The following is a 12,961-nucleotide window of genomic DNA, read 5'->3' as shown; positions in this document are numbered from 1 at the left end:
GAGGCGGGAGAAATAGGACATTCGGACCACAAAGTCTAAGCTCAAAAAAATTCTAACCTGGAGACATCAGGACTCCTAGAACTTGGGAGAAAATGGTCCCAAGCATCAGGTCTGTAACTATATAATAAAACGTGTCCTCAATGAACATTCACACCGTCTCCATAATATGGCAGTTGAGGCCCAGAATGCAGACTCTTTATCTTTCATGCTAGTGTCGTGTGTCTCTTGACTGGCTGGTTCACGTTAACTGTTTGTATCTGCTTTGTCTGAAATAGGGACTTTTCATCGCTGAGACAAAGGGTCAATTCTAGGCAAAAGGAAAGGCCAAATAAATGAGTAAGGAGCTAGCTAGTAGAGCATACTACATTAGCACAAATAAGCTATCAGGTCTCTGTGGTCATCTTGGCTCATTAAAGAGACAAAACTAAACCAAGCAAGGAGAATGAATCATGTTTGGCACTTACAGAGAGCAGGCCCGGGGTCAGGGTTAAGGTCATTAAGAGGCGGAGAGAGGCAGGGATTAAAGCTACACTCGCTCTTAGGGTCTCTGAGATTGGAACGCTAAGGGGAAATTTCTGGAAAAGGCCTCAAATAGTCCTTTTCCATAGAGTTACCATGGAATATTTCAAATTCTATCCACACAGGGAATGAAAACTAAGTTCAACTGGCATAAAACAAATGTAAAATCATGAACTTGATGCCATGTGAAGGCTGCTCAGAGGGGCTGGAAAAACTCCATCTGGAAGCAAATTAACTCTTTCAGGGTACAAGGCTGTCTCCTAACAGTGTCAGGGGAGTAATTCACTTCCAAACGGCCTGTTCATTTTTATAAGGAGAACTGGTAACAATTATGCCCAATTTCATAGGACTTAACGGGAAACTAATGGAAGACTTTTTATTTCTCTGAATGTGACAACATCAATGAGGAGTTTTCTGTGCTCAGATCCTGTTTGGTACTGAAACAATATTTGTTCTAACCTCCAATAATCCCAACTCGAAAGCATTTTAGGCATTTATCATTTTTAATGACTTCGGCAAATGCCAGAATTTGTCCTTTTGAAGATAAAATGCTACATTCAAAAAAGTCATGGGATTTGCATATACAGCCAAGGCTGAGAAACACACCCCAAACCTGCCCTTTGATTTTATGAGTCTGGCTGTGAGGAAGGTTTCCACAGTCGCTCATTCTGCCAATGTCATTATTTTACCGCGCAGCCTGCCAAAATGCGGCCCGTAGCTAAGCTTGTGTGTCAGGTTTATTCAAGTGGCTCATTCTAGATGAGCCCTCTTGCCATCTCTTTACCCGACATGACGGACTATCATTAATAAAAATGTATTGATCCCTGAATCTGTTCCCGGCTATAAAGAAAAAAACCACACAACACCCTAATAAATGAGATGGCTATATGAGCAATAAATAATACCTAACCAGAGAGAGTCCAAAAACTGTCAGGAGCGTATGCTTCACATTTTCTTAAACCCTTAACTAAGAGGAAGCAGAATTTCAGAGCTAAAATAAACCTTGGAGGTCAGCGCAATGCTCTCATTTTAAAGAGAAGGAAAGTGACCCATGATACTGCACAGGCGAGTGCTGACGGAGGGCTAGACCAGCTCGCCTGCCTCCCAGGCAGGGATGGTTCTGGTAAGCAGGCCACTCGGAACCCTCCCTGCAGGCTGGCTGCAAAGTGCTTCTGCTTTCCTGTATTTTCCTATCAGCATTCCGAAAGAGTCAAATTCTCGTCCGCATAAAGAGGCCTGCATCCTTTTTAGGTATTCTTGAATTATTAAATGATGAAAACAATTACACAGTAAAAAGTCATCTGCAATCTCTCTGTCGCCAATGAGAGACGCTTCCTTGTGAGCATGGCGGAGATGGACACGCTAGTTTATGGATCTGACACCTTGCATGGCACATTACAAATCCCCATGATGTCCTTAAGCTCCCTCTTCAATTGAGCTGAAAGATGGTTAAAAACCCCACTTGGGCAGCCGACTTCCCATTGGCTGGCCATCCGAGAATGCTCCAGGGTACAGTTACTGCTGGTAGTCACGGTGCTGTGTTCCTGAGCAGCGGGCTTCTCACAGCCGCCTGGGTAGAATTTATGCACATGGGTAATGCTGCTCAGATCTGCCTTTCTCCCCCACGCCCTGCAGGAAGTGGACAGATCACACACATTTCTGATTGCTTAGCATAAAAGTCAAGATCAAAACCCTGCAATGAGAAAGATGGCTAAGGAGGAGGCCCCGACCAATGTGGGGTTCACCTACATTTGGGCTCAGCTGTGGCTGCACATAAGCACCATCATCATGACGTCAGATCAATAGGACAGCAGGAGAATCTCTCAAACACCTAACTTCACGGAATCCCTCGAAGAAATCAAACCTGTGTTATTCTGAGATTCACCTTACACCTCAAGGTCTATGTCGCAGGGTATGAAAGACTGCATTTGGAATTGCTGTGCCCGGTTAAGGGAAATTTGTGCATGTTTATTTGCATGCAAGGTGAAGTTTGAAGTACATAAATAATGAGACAAAGGCTTACTACCAAAATTGCCTATTTTTCCCCATGAGTTTCTTCAGGCAAACAGCATAAGCTAACCCTTTGACTAAGAAAACTTTGTAAAAGACCCACCTCCTGCCAGACTTCTTGGGCAGCTGTGTATCGTAACTCAGAGTAAAAGAAACTGGATCTGCCAAGGAAGAATCTTTAAGAAACAAGTTTAGGCCATTAGTACGTCACCTACCATAACCCAATGTCCTAGCTTCCAACCCCTCAGTCATTCACACCTTGATGGAGCTCTTGCTCAATGCCAGGTGCTGTCAGAGCTCACTGTCTGGTGTGGAAGACAAGATGGACAGCTAGCAAATACAATGTAATAGGATAAGTCCCATGACACAAGATACAACCAAGAGCTCTGGGGACAGAGGGGCAACGACTCAGCCTGAGGTGGCTGAGGAAGGCCTTATAGAGGATACGGTGCCTGAGCTGGTCAGCCAGGAGAGGCGAAGGCCATTTCAGGTGAAGGAAGTGGCATGTGCAAAGGTCCTAAGGTGTGAGAAGCAGGGCATGCCTGGGAAATGACCAGTGCTGGTGAAGTAAAGTGGGAGCAGACCACAAAGGCCCTGAACAGCATGCTGAGGAGTTCAGACTGCATCCGAGGCTCCGGTTTTGTGCAGGGGAATGATGGGGTTTAGATTTCGGCCTTAGAAGGACCTCTCACACTGATGTGAAGGATGAGTTGGGGAGGAACCAAATCAGTGGCTAAGCAGCAGCTGCGAATCTATAGAGACCAAGATGAGTGGGTGCCCACAGCTGCGAGGCAGGGGGAGGGAGAGAACGGGAAGTGAGTATAAATGGGCACTAGGGACTTTTCAGGGTGAAGGCAATACTCTCAAATTGGATTGTGGTGATGATGGTGCAACTCTGTAAATTTACTGAAAGTCATTGAGTTGTACATTTCACACGAGCACATTTTATTGTATGTAAATTATATCTCAGTGAAGCACTTAGAAATAAAAGAGAAGCAACTGCATAGACTGAAGTATCCTAGACAAGAACGGATGAGGACCCAAGGAAGGTGCTAGAGATTTAGAATTTGCTATGGAGAATGGATGGAGGAGGAGTCGGAGTCAGGGAGGGTTTCTGGGAACCTGGAAGGGACAGGGACCAGGAGGAGAAGCAGGTCTGCCTGGGAGGATGGGGAGCTTAAGGTTTTGATATGCCAAGTTGGAGGTACCTGTGGACCCCACACACGGGTAGGGTTTATCAAACTGCATCATAGACACGGGGGGCCGATAATTCTCCTGGGGGGCTGTCCTGTGCACTGTAAGATGCTTAGCAGCATCCTGGGCCTCTACCCACTATATGCCAATAGTATCCCCCAACCCCAGTATAACAACCAAAACTGTCTCCAGACATAGTTTGTCCTATGTCCCATGGGGCAAAACTGTCCCAGCTGAGAAGCACTCACCAAGAGAGAAATATCTTATCTCATTATTTTCCCCCTTATTTTTCAGAGATATAATTCATATACCACAAAACTCACCATTTAAAAGTATACAATTCAGCTGTGCCCTCGGCAGTCCCGGATCTCTTTTGCTTCAACAGTGTTTGGACGGAACAGACCCAGGGACGCCCCTTCTTCCAGCCTCCAGCCACCCTCCTGCATCTTATCCAGTCACCACCTTCAGAACCACCTCCAGAACCAGCTCACACACCGTTCTGATTTTTTTCTACCTTAACTCCTTATTGCCGTACAACCATGAGCTCCCAAATTCGTCAGGATTATTCCAAGGTAGAGTTAACCACTTGGCCAACCTGCATCTGCAGGCCTCCCACACCTACCTCTCTCGGGGCTTCTATTTCAACTGCAACTATGTGGCTCTCGAGGGCGTGGACCACCTCTTCCGTGAGTTGGCAGAGAAGAAGCATGAGGGTGCTGAGTGTCTCTTAAAGTTGTAAAACAAGCGCGGTGGCCGCGTTCTCTTCCAGGATGTGCTGGAGCCTCCCCAGGGCGAGTGGGCAAAACTCAGGACACCATGGAGGCCGCCCTGGCCTGGGAGAGGAACCTGAACCAGGCCCTTGTGGAGCTGCAGGCCCTAGGTCAGGGGTCCTCAAACTTTTTAAACAGGGGGCCAGTTCACTGTCCCTCAGACCGTTGGAGGGCCGGTCTATAGTTTAAAAAAAAACTATGAACAAATTCCTATGCACACTGCACATATCTTATTTTGAACTAAAAAAACAAAACGGGAACAAATACAATATTTGTATTTGCATGTGGCCCGCGGGCCGTAGTTTGAGGACCCCTGCCCTAGGTTCTACCTGTGCAGACCCTCATCTCTGTGACTTCCTGGAGAACCACTTCCTGGATGAGCAGGTGAAACTCATGAAGAAGATGGGCAACACCTGACTCCCCTCTGCAGGCTGCCGGCCCCCAGGCTGGGCTGGCCGAGTATCTCTTGGAAAGGCTCACCCTCAAGCACAACTAGAAGCCTTTGGAGCCCAGAGGCCTTTGAGAGGCCCCTCTGCACCCCCTGGTGCCTGGCTTTTATCTGAGCCGCTCCCTGAAACAACCAGCCATTCTTTTAACCACCCTGAAGCCCTGTCCCATGCATTGGACCAAATGCAACAATAAAGCTTTATGCAGCAAAAAATAAAAAATGAAATAAAAGTGTACAATTCACTGGCCTTCAATACACTCACAAAGTTGTGTAGCCATTATCACTATCAAATTCCAGAACATGTTCATCACCCCAAAAGGAAACTCTATACCTATCAGCACTCACTCCCACTTCCCCCTACCCCTCTGGTCCCTGAAAAGCAATCATGACTTTGTCTTAATGGATTGCCTATTCCTGACATTTCACACAGAATCACACAGTATGTGGCCTTTTGGGTCTGGCTTCTTTCACTTAGTTTCTTTTCAAGGTTCATCCATGTTGAGCATGATCAGTGCTTCAGTCCTTTCATGGCCAGTCTTCCACTGTGTGGATACACCGGCCTGTTTATGTCATCATCAGTTGAGAGACATTTGGATTGATTCCACTTTTTGGCTATTATGAATAACCCTGCTATGAACAGTCATGCACAAGTTTCTGTACAGACATTTCATTTTTCCTGAGTATGCAGCTAAGAGCGGAATTGCTGGATCATGGGGTAACTATGTTTACCCTCTCAAGGAACTGCCAAACAACTTTTCAAAGTGGCTGCACTGTTTTATATTCCCCAGCAGCATTGTACAAGGGCTTTAACTTCTCCATGTGCTCAACAACACTTGGAATTGTCCTTCACTCATATTTTTTTGCTTCAAGTTTCCAAGCAAGCATTTAGTATTAGGCTACATTGTTTATGACTACTTTAATGGTGAAAAAACTAACGGTCAGAGAAGGGTGACAAACAGGTCATGCTTAGAGGTTAGTAAAGTCCTTTCCAGCATTATTATTTACTAGTGACCCAGTGCAGAAAATTCATGCTAGGGGGTGTGTGTCCCTCAGCCCGGTCTGCACCCTCTCCAATCTGGGACCCCTCGGGGGATGTCCGACTGCCGGTTTAGGCCCAATCACAACCGGCAGTCTGACATCCCTCTCACAGTCCAGGACTGCTGGCTCCTAACTGCTCACCTGCCTGCCTGCTTGATTGCCCCTAACCACTCTGCCTGCTGGCCTAATTGCCCCCAACTGCCCCCCCTTCCAGCCTGATCACCCCAACTGCCCCCCTTCCAGCCTGATCACCCCCAAATTCCCCCCGCCCATGGCCTGCTTGCCCCCAACAGCCCCCCCTGCCAGCCTGCTCACCCCCAACTGCCCTCCCCTGCCGGCCTGATCGCCCCAACCCCCTTGGCCTCAGCCCCACCACCATGGCTTTGTCCGGAAGGACATCCAGAAAGTCTCCCAGTCTAATTAGCATATTACCCTTTTATTAGTATAGATTATTCTATGTTGCAAAACTATGATTAACTTCAACGCTGCTAATGGCAGTCTGACACATGACCTGTGTGTACTGGTTTTAGTTTTCAGAGAATCCCCCTTGCTTGCACTCTTCCCTGCTCAACCATTCAAAGACATCAACTACTTTGCAAGGGTCCTCTCTCATTTGTGCACCATTATTTTTCCCTCTTTATTTAATCATTGCACTTCCACCAGCACAACCCATAGCTCTCATCTTAAAAACCAAGAAAACTTCCCTTGACCCCATATTCCCTGCCAGTTATCTATCCCACTTGTCTGTTTCTTTTACAGCAGGACTCCTTGAGTTGTCTCTCCTCATCACTTCCAATCTCTCTCCTCCCATTTTCAATCCCATTCCCAACACTCCATCCGAATACTTGTCAGGGTCACCAATGGCTTTTATTTTGCCAAATCCAAATGATTCATTCTCAGCCTTTCATTACTAAGCGTATCAGGAGCTTTTGATACAAAAAATCATTCCCTCCTTAAAACACTATCTTCATTTGGCTTCAGGGATGCCACTCCCATTTTTCCCTGCCTGACTGGTTACTCCTCCTCAGGGCCCCATGCCAATTCCGCCTCATTTTCCCAACCACTAAAAGTCATAGAGTAACACAGGGCTTGTGCTTGGACCTCTGCTTTTCCCTACTTAGATGGCTCTGAGGCACCTAAAATACTGATTTTTTTCTCCTAAATCTCTCACCATCTTCCCCAGAGTAAATGAAAACTCCTTTCTTCTAACTTCTTTACCAACCCTGAGGCTATCCTGGATTCCTGCCTTCCTCTCATCTGTTGGTGGCTCTTTTTAAAGTAAAATAAAATAAAATAAAAAATATATATTTTTATTGCTTTCAGAGAGGAAGGGAGAGGGAGAGATAAAAACATCAATGGTGAGAATCATCATCGACCAGCTGCCTCCTATATGCCCCACACTGGGGATCAAGCCTGCAACCTGGGCATGTGTCCTGACCGGGAATCGAACCATGACCTCCTGGTTCATGGGTCAATGCTCAACCACTGCGCCATGCTGGCTGAGCTGTTAGTGGCTCTTTTATGTTCAGAATCTGACTCCTTCCTGCCTCCTCCATCATGAACATTCTGGTCCCAGCCGCCACCATTTCTTAACTGGATTATTACAATCGCCTCCTAACTAGGCTCCTTGCTTCCACCTTGACCCCACAAGGGGTCACGCAATCTCTTTTAAAAGTAAGTCAGAGCACATCCACTCTCTGCACAAGATCCTTCCTGGCTGGCTGTGACGGGGTGTTTACAAGATGCCATGATGCCCCTCCCCGTGTCCACACCTACACAGTCCCCTCCCGTGCGAACTCTGGGCTTGGCCAGGAGACTTGGGGTAGTACAGCCACGAGGTGAGCAGAGGCTTGAAAAGTGCTGTGTTGCTGCTGGGAGCACCACCACGTGAACAAACTCGGGAAGCCCTAGCGGAGTGAGGCCGAACTAGAGCCTCCAGTTCCAGAGGAGGTGGCCCAGTCCAGTAGAGGAATACAACCAACCTAGAGAATCTTGAAAAAGAATAAACGTTAGTTATTTTAAGCCAATAAATTGGAGGTGGCAGTGTATCAACGTTTGGCTCCTGCTAACTGATATACTGCTCGTTTCACTCAGAATAAAAGCCAATGTCCTCACACAGCCTACAAGACCCTGCACCCCTGCACCCCCCCATCTCATGACACTTCTCTTACAGCCTCCTGGTTATTTCTCATAGCTAGTGTTATCCTGCCTCAGGCCCTTTGCACTTTCTGTTCCCTGCACTTACAATGTTCTTTCCTCACATCCTGCATGGTGTGCTCCCTCATTTTCTTCTCTGCTCAGATGTCACCTTATCAAAGAACATCTCCCTTACCACCCTAATAGAGTACCCCTGGTAATCCCATCCATCCTCTTTATCCTCCCCCTCCCCCATTAGTCCTTATTATCACCTGACATATGCATTAAACATTTATTTCTTGTCTGTCTCAACACCTCACACACATGTGAGAGAGCAAAATTTATGGTTTACAAGGGCAGGATTTTGTAGTTATGTTCATCACCATGGCCCCAGCACTTGCTATAGTGCCTAGAATTTTTTTATCATCAGGAAAATGATGGAAGTTGTCCTTCTGCCAAATTTGGTGTCTAGGTTTATCACCTGGGACATTTCTAGGAGCAGAGGTGGGGAAAGTGGCAACTGTGCTCCATGTTGTTAAGTATTACATTGATGCAGCTGGTTTTCTATAGCACTCACAACCTAGAAACCATTCAAACAAATGTGACTAAGGGTTCAGGTATAGCAGCAGGGTGCTGGCTTGTCACTGGCCAATTCCCCTCCCTTTTTCTCCATCCTTTCCCCATTCCTCTGTTACACCAGTTTTTCAGACCACTAGATTGTTCACTGAATGGCTGGGAAGACACAAAAACTCCAAGAAAGAATTATCAGCATAGAAATTTATTCAATTTCAAAATAATATGGTTCTATTTAGAATACTATAATAATTATCTAAAGCAAATATCATCATTGGCTCTGAAACAGGTCTAAAGATGTCATTCTTTTGAAGTCAAAAATATGTAGTAAGAATGTACAAGGAAGGAAAAATATAAAAACAAGTTTGCTGAGTATGGGGAATTGTTACAAGAGGGACACACTAAGATACTGTAACTGAGTCCAAATTATAAAACATACAGCAAGGAGTTCTCCTGCTTTATCTATTCCCCAGAAAGTAACTCAGTAACCTCAGTAATGCAAGAATACCACACCTGGTAAACAGGACAAGCTTGCTGAGGGACACAGGTAGTAACTCACTGTATTCCCCCTTTCTCTAACCCCTTCCTCACACCGAGTTCTTTTTTTCCTTTAAGATCAATTTTGTCCTGTTGGAAAATATTTGGTTTTATTTGTAAAGTGGTATGAATAATATCCTGATTGAAGTAATCAATGATTTAGCTGAAGATGCTCAAGGATCACACTTTTGAAAAAGGTCAATCAGCTAGTTAACAGAGACCATGGGGGCTTGCAGAAAAAAAAATTCAGATAATGTATGTTTTCTAAATAGATAAAAATAAGCAGTAAAAAATGGGTGAAAAACCCATTTAACTGTGACCTAGACAATCTGAAGCAGACAGGTGACCTTTGATTAAACTCTTTTACTTGTGGAGTGAACGGTGGGGAGGCTCCGAGACAGAGTTTGGTTTCCAAGAGTGTCCAGGGCCAAAGTGCCAACTCAGAAGGTCTCCTCCTCTCGCAGGAACTGGAACACGGACGAGAAATCCTTCTTCGAGTAGCCCTTTGCACACATCATCCTGTAGATCTGATGGGCCTGGCTGCCCAGGAGGATTGGGCTCTTTGTGTTGGTGGCGGAGTCCTGTGCTAATCCCAGATCCTAAACCAAACAAGGCAGGAGGGACACGCTGAGACTGGGAGGAAGGCTCATTTTGAACTGTGGCTCCCAAGGCTTTGGTTTCAAAGAAGAAAAAATGAAGTCTGAGAACAAAAGATACTTACAAGCACTATGGTAAATTATATGTATATGTACATTTTATAAGTGCTTTCGTTTATAAACTGCTGCAAAATTGCTCCAGCCAGAAACTTTGTCCCCCTCCCCTCCTCCAGACCTATTTGTTTTACTTTGACTTTGCACAAGGGTGAGATCACACAGGCAAATGCTTTTTCAGGATCTGCAGAAGCCTGTACGCCTAAGCCAAACCCCATTGTGGAATTACTGGATATCCATTCAATCTCTTATTCAACAAATATTTAGCAGCCACTATGTGCTGGGCAGTGTTCTAAGTGCTGGTGATACCCAGTCACTGTTCTGTGCTTACTGTCCGGGGGAAGACAGACTCCAAAACAAATCCTAAGATTCCAGACAACAAGTGCTGTGAAGAAAAAGAAAGCAGGGTGAGGGGGTAGAAAGTGATGGACAGCAAGGGGGTGGGGTGGAAGGAAGGGAGTTCTGATAGAGGAAATGTTTAGGGAAGACCTCCCTGAGGTGGAGACACTGGACCTAAGACCTGGATGTTAGGGAGGTAGTGAGTGCTCTGGAGAGCTGGGGGAAGAGTTTCAGGCATTTGGAACAGCAAGGTCAAAGTCCTGAGGTGGGACATGGTGTGCATAGTCAAAAAATAACATGAAGCCAATGAGGCTGAATTAGAGCAAGCCAAGGGGCCGGGAGGGCAAGGGGCTGGACGGCAGAGGTGGAGCATAGAAGCTTTAATGTCTGCACTTGAAGTGCAATGGGACAACCATCTTCACATCTCATAGACCTCATCCTGCTCCTGAAAGTTTCAGAACATATATGGCTGTTTGAAAATAGACGAAGTTAACATTATAAAGCTTCTACAGTTAAACTGTAGCTAATGGATATCTACTACCATAAAAAAGGAATCTTGTCCAAAGTTGAAATATCTGAAGTACATGGCAGACAAGACAGGTGTGCATAACTGAAACAATATTCCCCTTATTTCATTTACTTGTGATTTTATTAGAGCTGCAAACAAGTGGCAAAACCAACTTGATTTTCTCCTTACCATTACCACGCTCACTTCCCTCACCAGGGCAAGTCAACAGCAATGAAAGGGGAAAGGCAAGAAGCAAGATGAGAGCTAGTTCTACTCTTTGCAGAACATACTTGATAACTGAGCAATCACTGATACCATCCACTCCAGAGAGAAAATGATTCAAAGAAAAAACAAGCAAACGTTAAAGAATGAATTAAACCTCTAGCTTCTTAAATATGTATGATGTCACAGGTACAAGCATTATTTTGTGTTTATTTGCATAATTTTCACATGTAAAGAGGTAGATCTGGAAAAATCTACTTAACCATAAATTCTTCTACAGCTTCGACTAAAAATCAAGTTGAATTATCACCCACACACTTAACAAACGTGGGAGTGCTCATGCGCCGACAGGCAGGCCAGCCTCTTGTCAACACCATTGAGCAGCACACCTGTAAGATGTTTTTATTTTTAAATGACAGAGAAAAATCTACACAGGAAGATGGCACTTAATTTTTAACCTATTAATAAAACTAGAATGTAAGAACTCAGAAAAAAATAACATATTGAGCAGACAACACTACTGAGAGAAAAAAATCTATTGAGAGTCTTTCAAAGAAGCAAGTAAATTATTATTCCAAATAAGAGTTCATAAAACCAAAAAAAGAGAAACACAAATGCCTTGGTGGCTGCTCCTTTAACGCATGGACATTTTTAAAAGGGAGAGGTGGCCTTTCAGTCCCATAATACTAAGTGTTAGAGAAAGAAGGCGTCCTTTGAAGCTTCCTATACAGAATTTAAGACAAATGAATATCCCACTTCACTCATCAAACAAAATATTTACAAACTCATGAGCTCAGTGGGGGATCCAGGAAAAATATAAAACAATTGCTAAAGACTTCAATAAATTAATGGAAGACCAACATATGTTTTACAAGGAGACAGACATATTGGGGGAGTACCAAGGGTCATCATGGTTTCCCATAAGCTGCTTCTTAGTGCCCGTCAGAAACAAGCCTCTAGGCTCTGGAGTTCAGAAGGAAGATCTAGTTTCTGTATTGACTATGTCCTGAGTAAATACATACAATGTGTTAGAATTTTATGAGTTAAGACCTAGAAATAAATGCACAAGCCTCTACTTCAATGACCTGCTAGCATCATATTCCCTAGCACAAGATTTAATGGCAGTTAAGTAAAACATCTCTTAGTAAGCAAAGCCCCGGTCTGCCCAACAAGCTACTGTGGCTTTAATCATTGTAGCATTGAGAGGGATTTCTTTAATCTCTATCAATTTATCTGCACAAATCTAACTGGCTGTGGAGCGTTTTTGCTAACAGCTCTCTGAGGTAATGAAAGATTTTTAAAAGTTCCTCTCTAAGTGCTCTCATTCTAAGCAAAATTAAGAAGTACTCTTCTTTATAAGGGAAATGACAAGTGCATTTCATAGAAGAAACGAGAATAAAACAGTAGTATCCATGAGTTTCACACTGTGCTGCCTTATGCTAGTAGTTGAAAAAGCTATCTTTTATTATCAAGAAAATCATTTTAAAGGAAGGACCTTTAAAATAAAAGTGGCAGATTCCTCCTGGGCAGGGACACTGGAGAAAATGACTCAAGAAAAGGTGTCCAGCTGAGGAGAGGACAGATCCAGAGAAGAGCTCCCGAACAGAGCCAGCCCTGCAGAAGAATGGGGCTGCCCAAATCCATCCCCTCTGATTAGAAGCCTCCTCCCTCCTACACTTGACCTGTTAGCTGCTTCCTCTGTTGGAGCCCTTAGCAGAATTTTAGGAACCAAATAAGCTAACAGGTCACAACCCACTTCATACAGATCCAGAAAGGAAACTGGGCGTAAGTGTGACTCTTTCATTCTTCCATGTGCCCTGACAAAGGCCCCTGCAGAGCTGATGAAACAGGGCACCCTAGGGGCTACCTTCTGTTTCCTGCGTCAGCCCCACAGCATAACTGTAAAAGCCCGTGCGGAGGATGTGCAAACCTAAATACAGGGAGGGAGGGAGGGAGA

The 12,961-nt window shown here is 44.8% G+C and overlaps 1 protein-coding gene across 1 annotated transcript in view; it reads right to left on the bottom strand.

The window, feature by feature from the left end:
- Positions 1-8,873: 8,873 nt before the first annotated feature.
- HIBADH (3-hydroxyisobutyrate dehydrogenase) overlaps positions 8,874-12,961 on the bottom strand; it is a gene marked incomplete at its 5' end in the record, with an annotated part of 101,562 nt that continues 97,474 nt past the window's right edge. The window contains one exon of the mRNA XM_005862960.2: positions 8,874-9,824. Coding sequence (XP_005863022.1) covers positions 9,666-9,824 — 159 coding nt within the window. The remainder of the gene's footprint in view (positions 9,825-12,961) is intronic.

Source organism: Myotis brandtii, unplaced genomic scaffold (assembly GCF_000412655.1).
Source record: "Myotis brandtii unplaced genomic scaffold, ASM41265v1 scaffold17, whole genome shotgun sequence".
Taxonomy (NCBI): Eukaryota; Metazoa; Chordata; class Mammalia; order Chiroptera; family Vespertilionidae; genus Myotis; species Myotis brandtii.
This window is presented reverse-complemented; position numbering and strand designations above follow the sequence as displayed.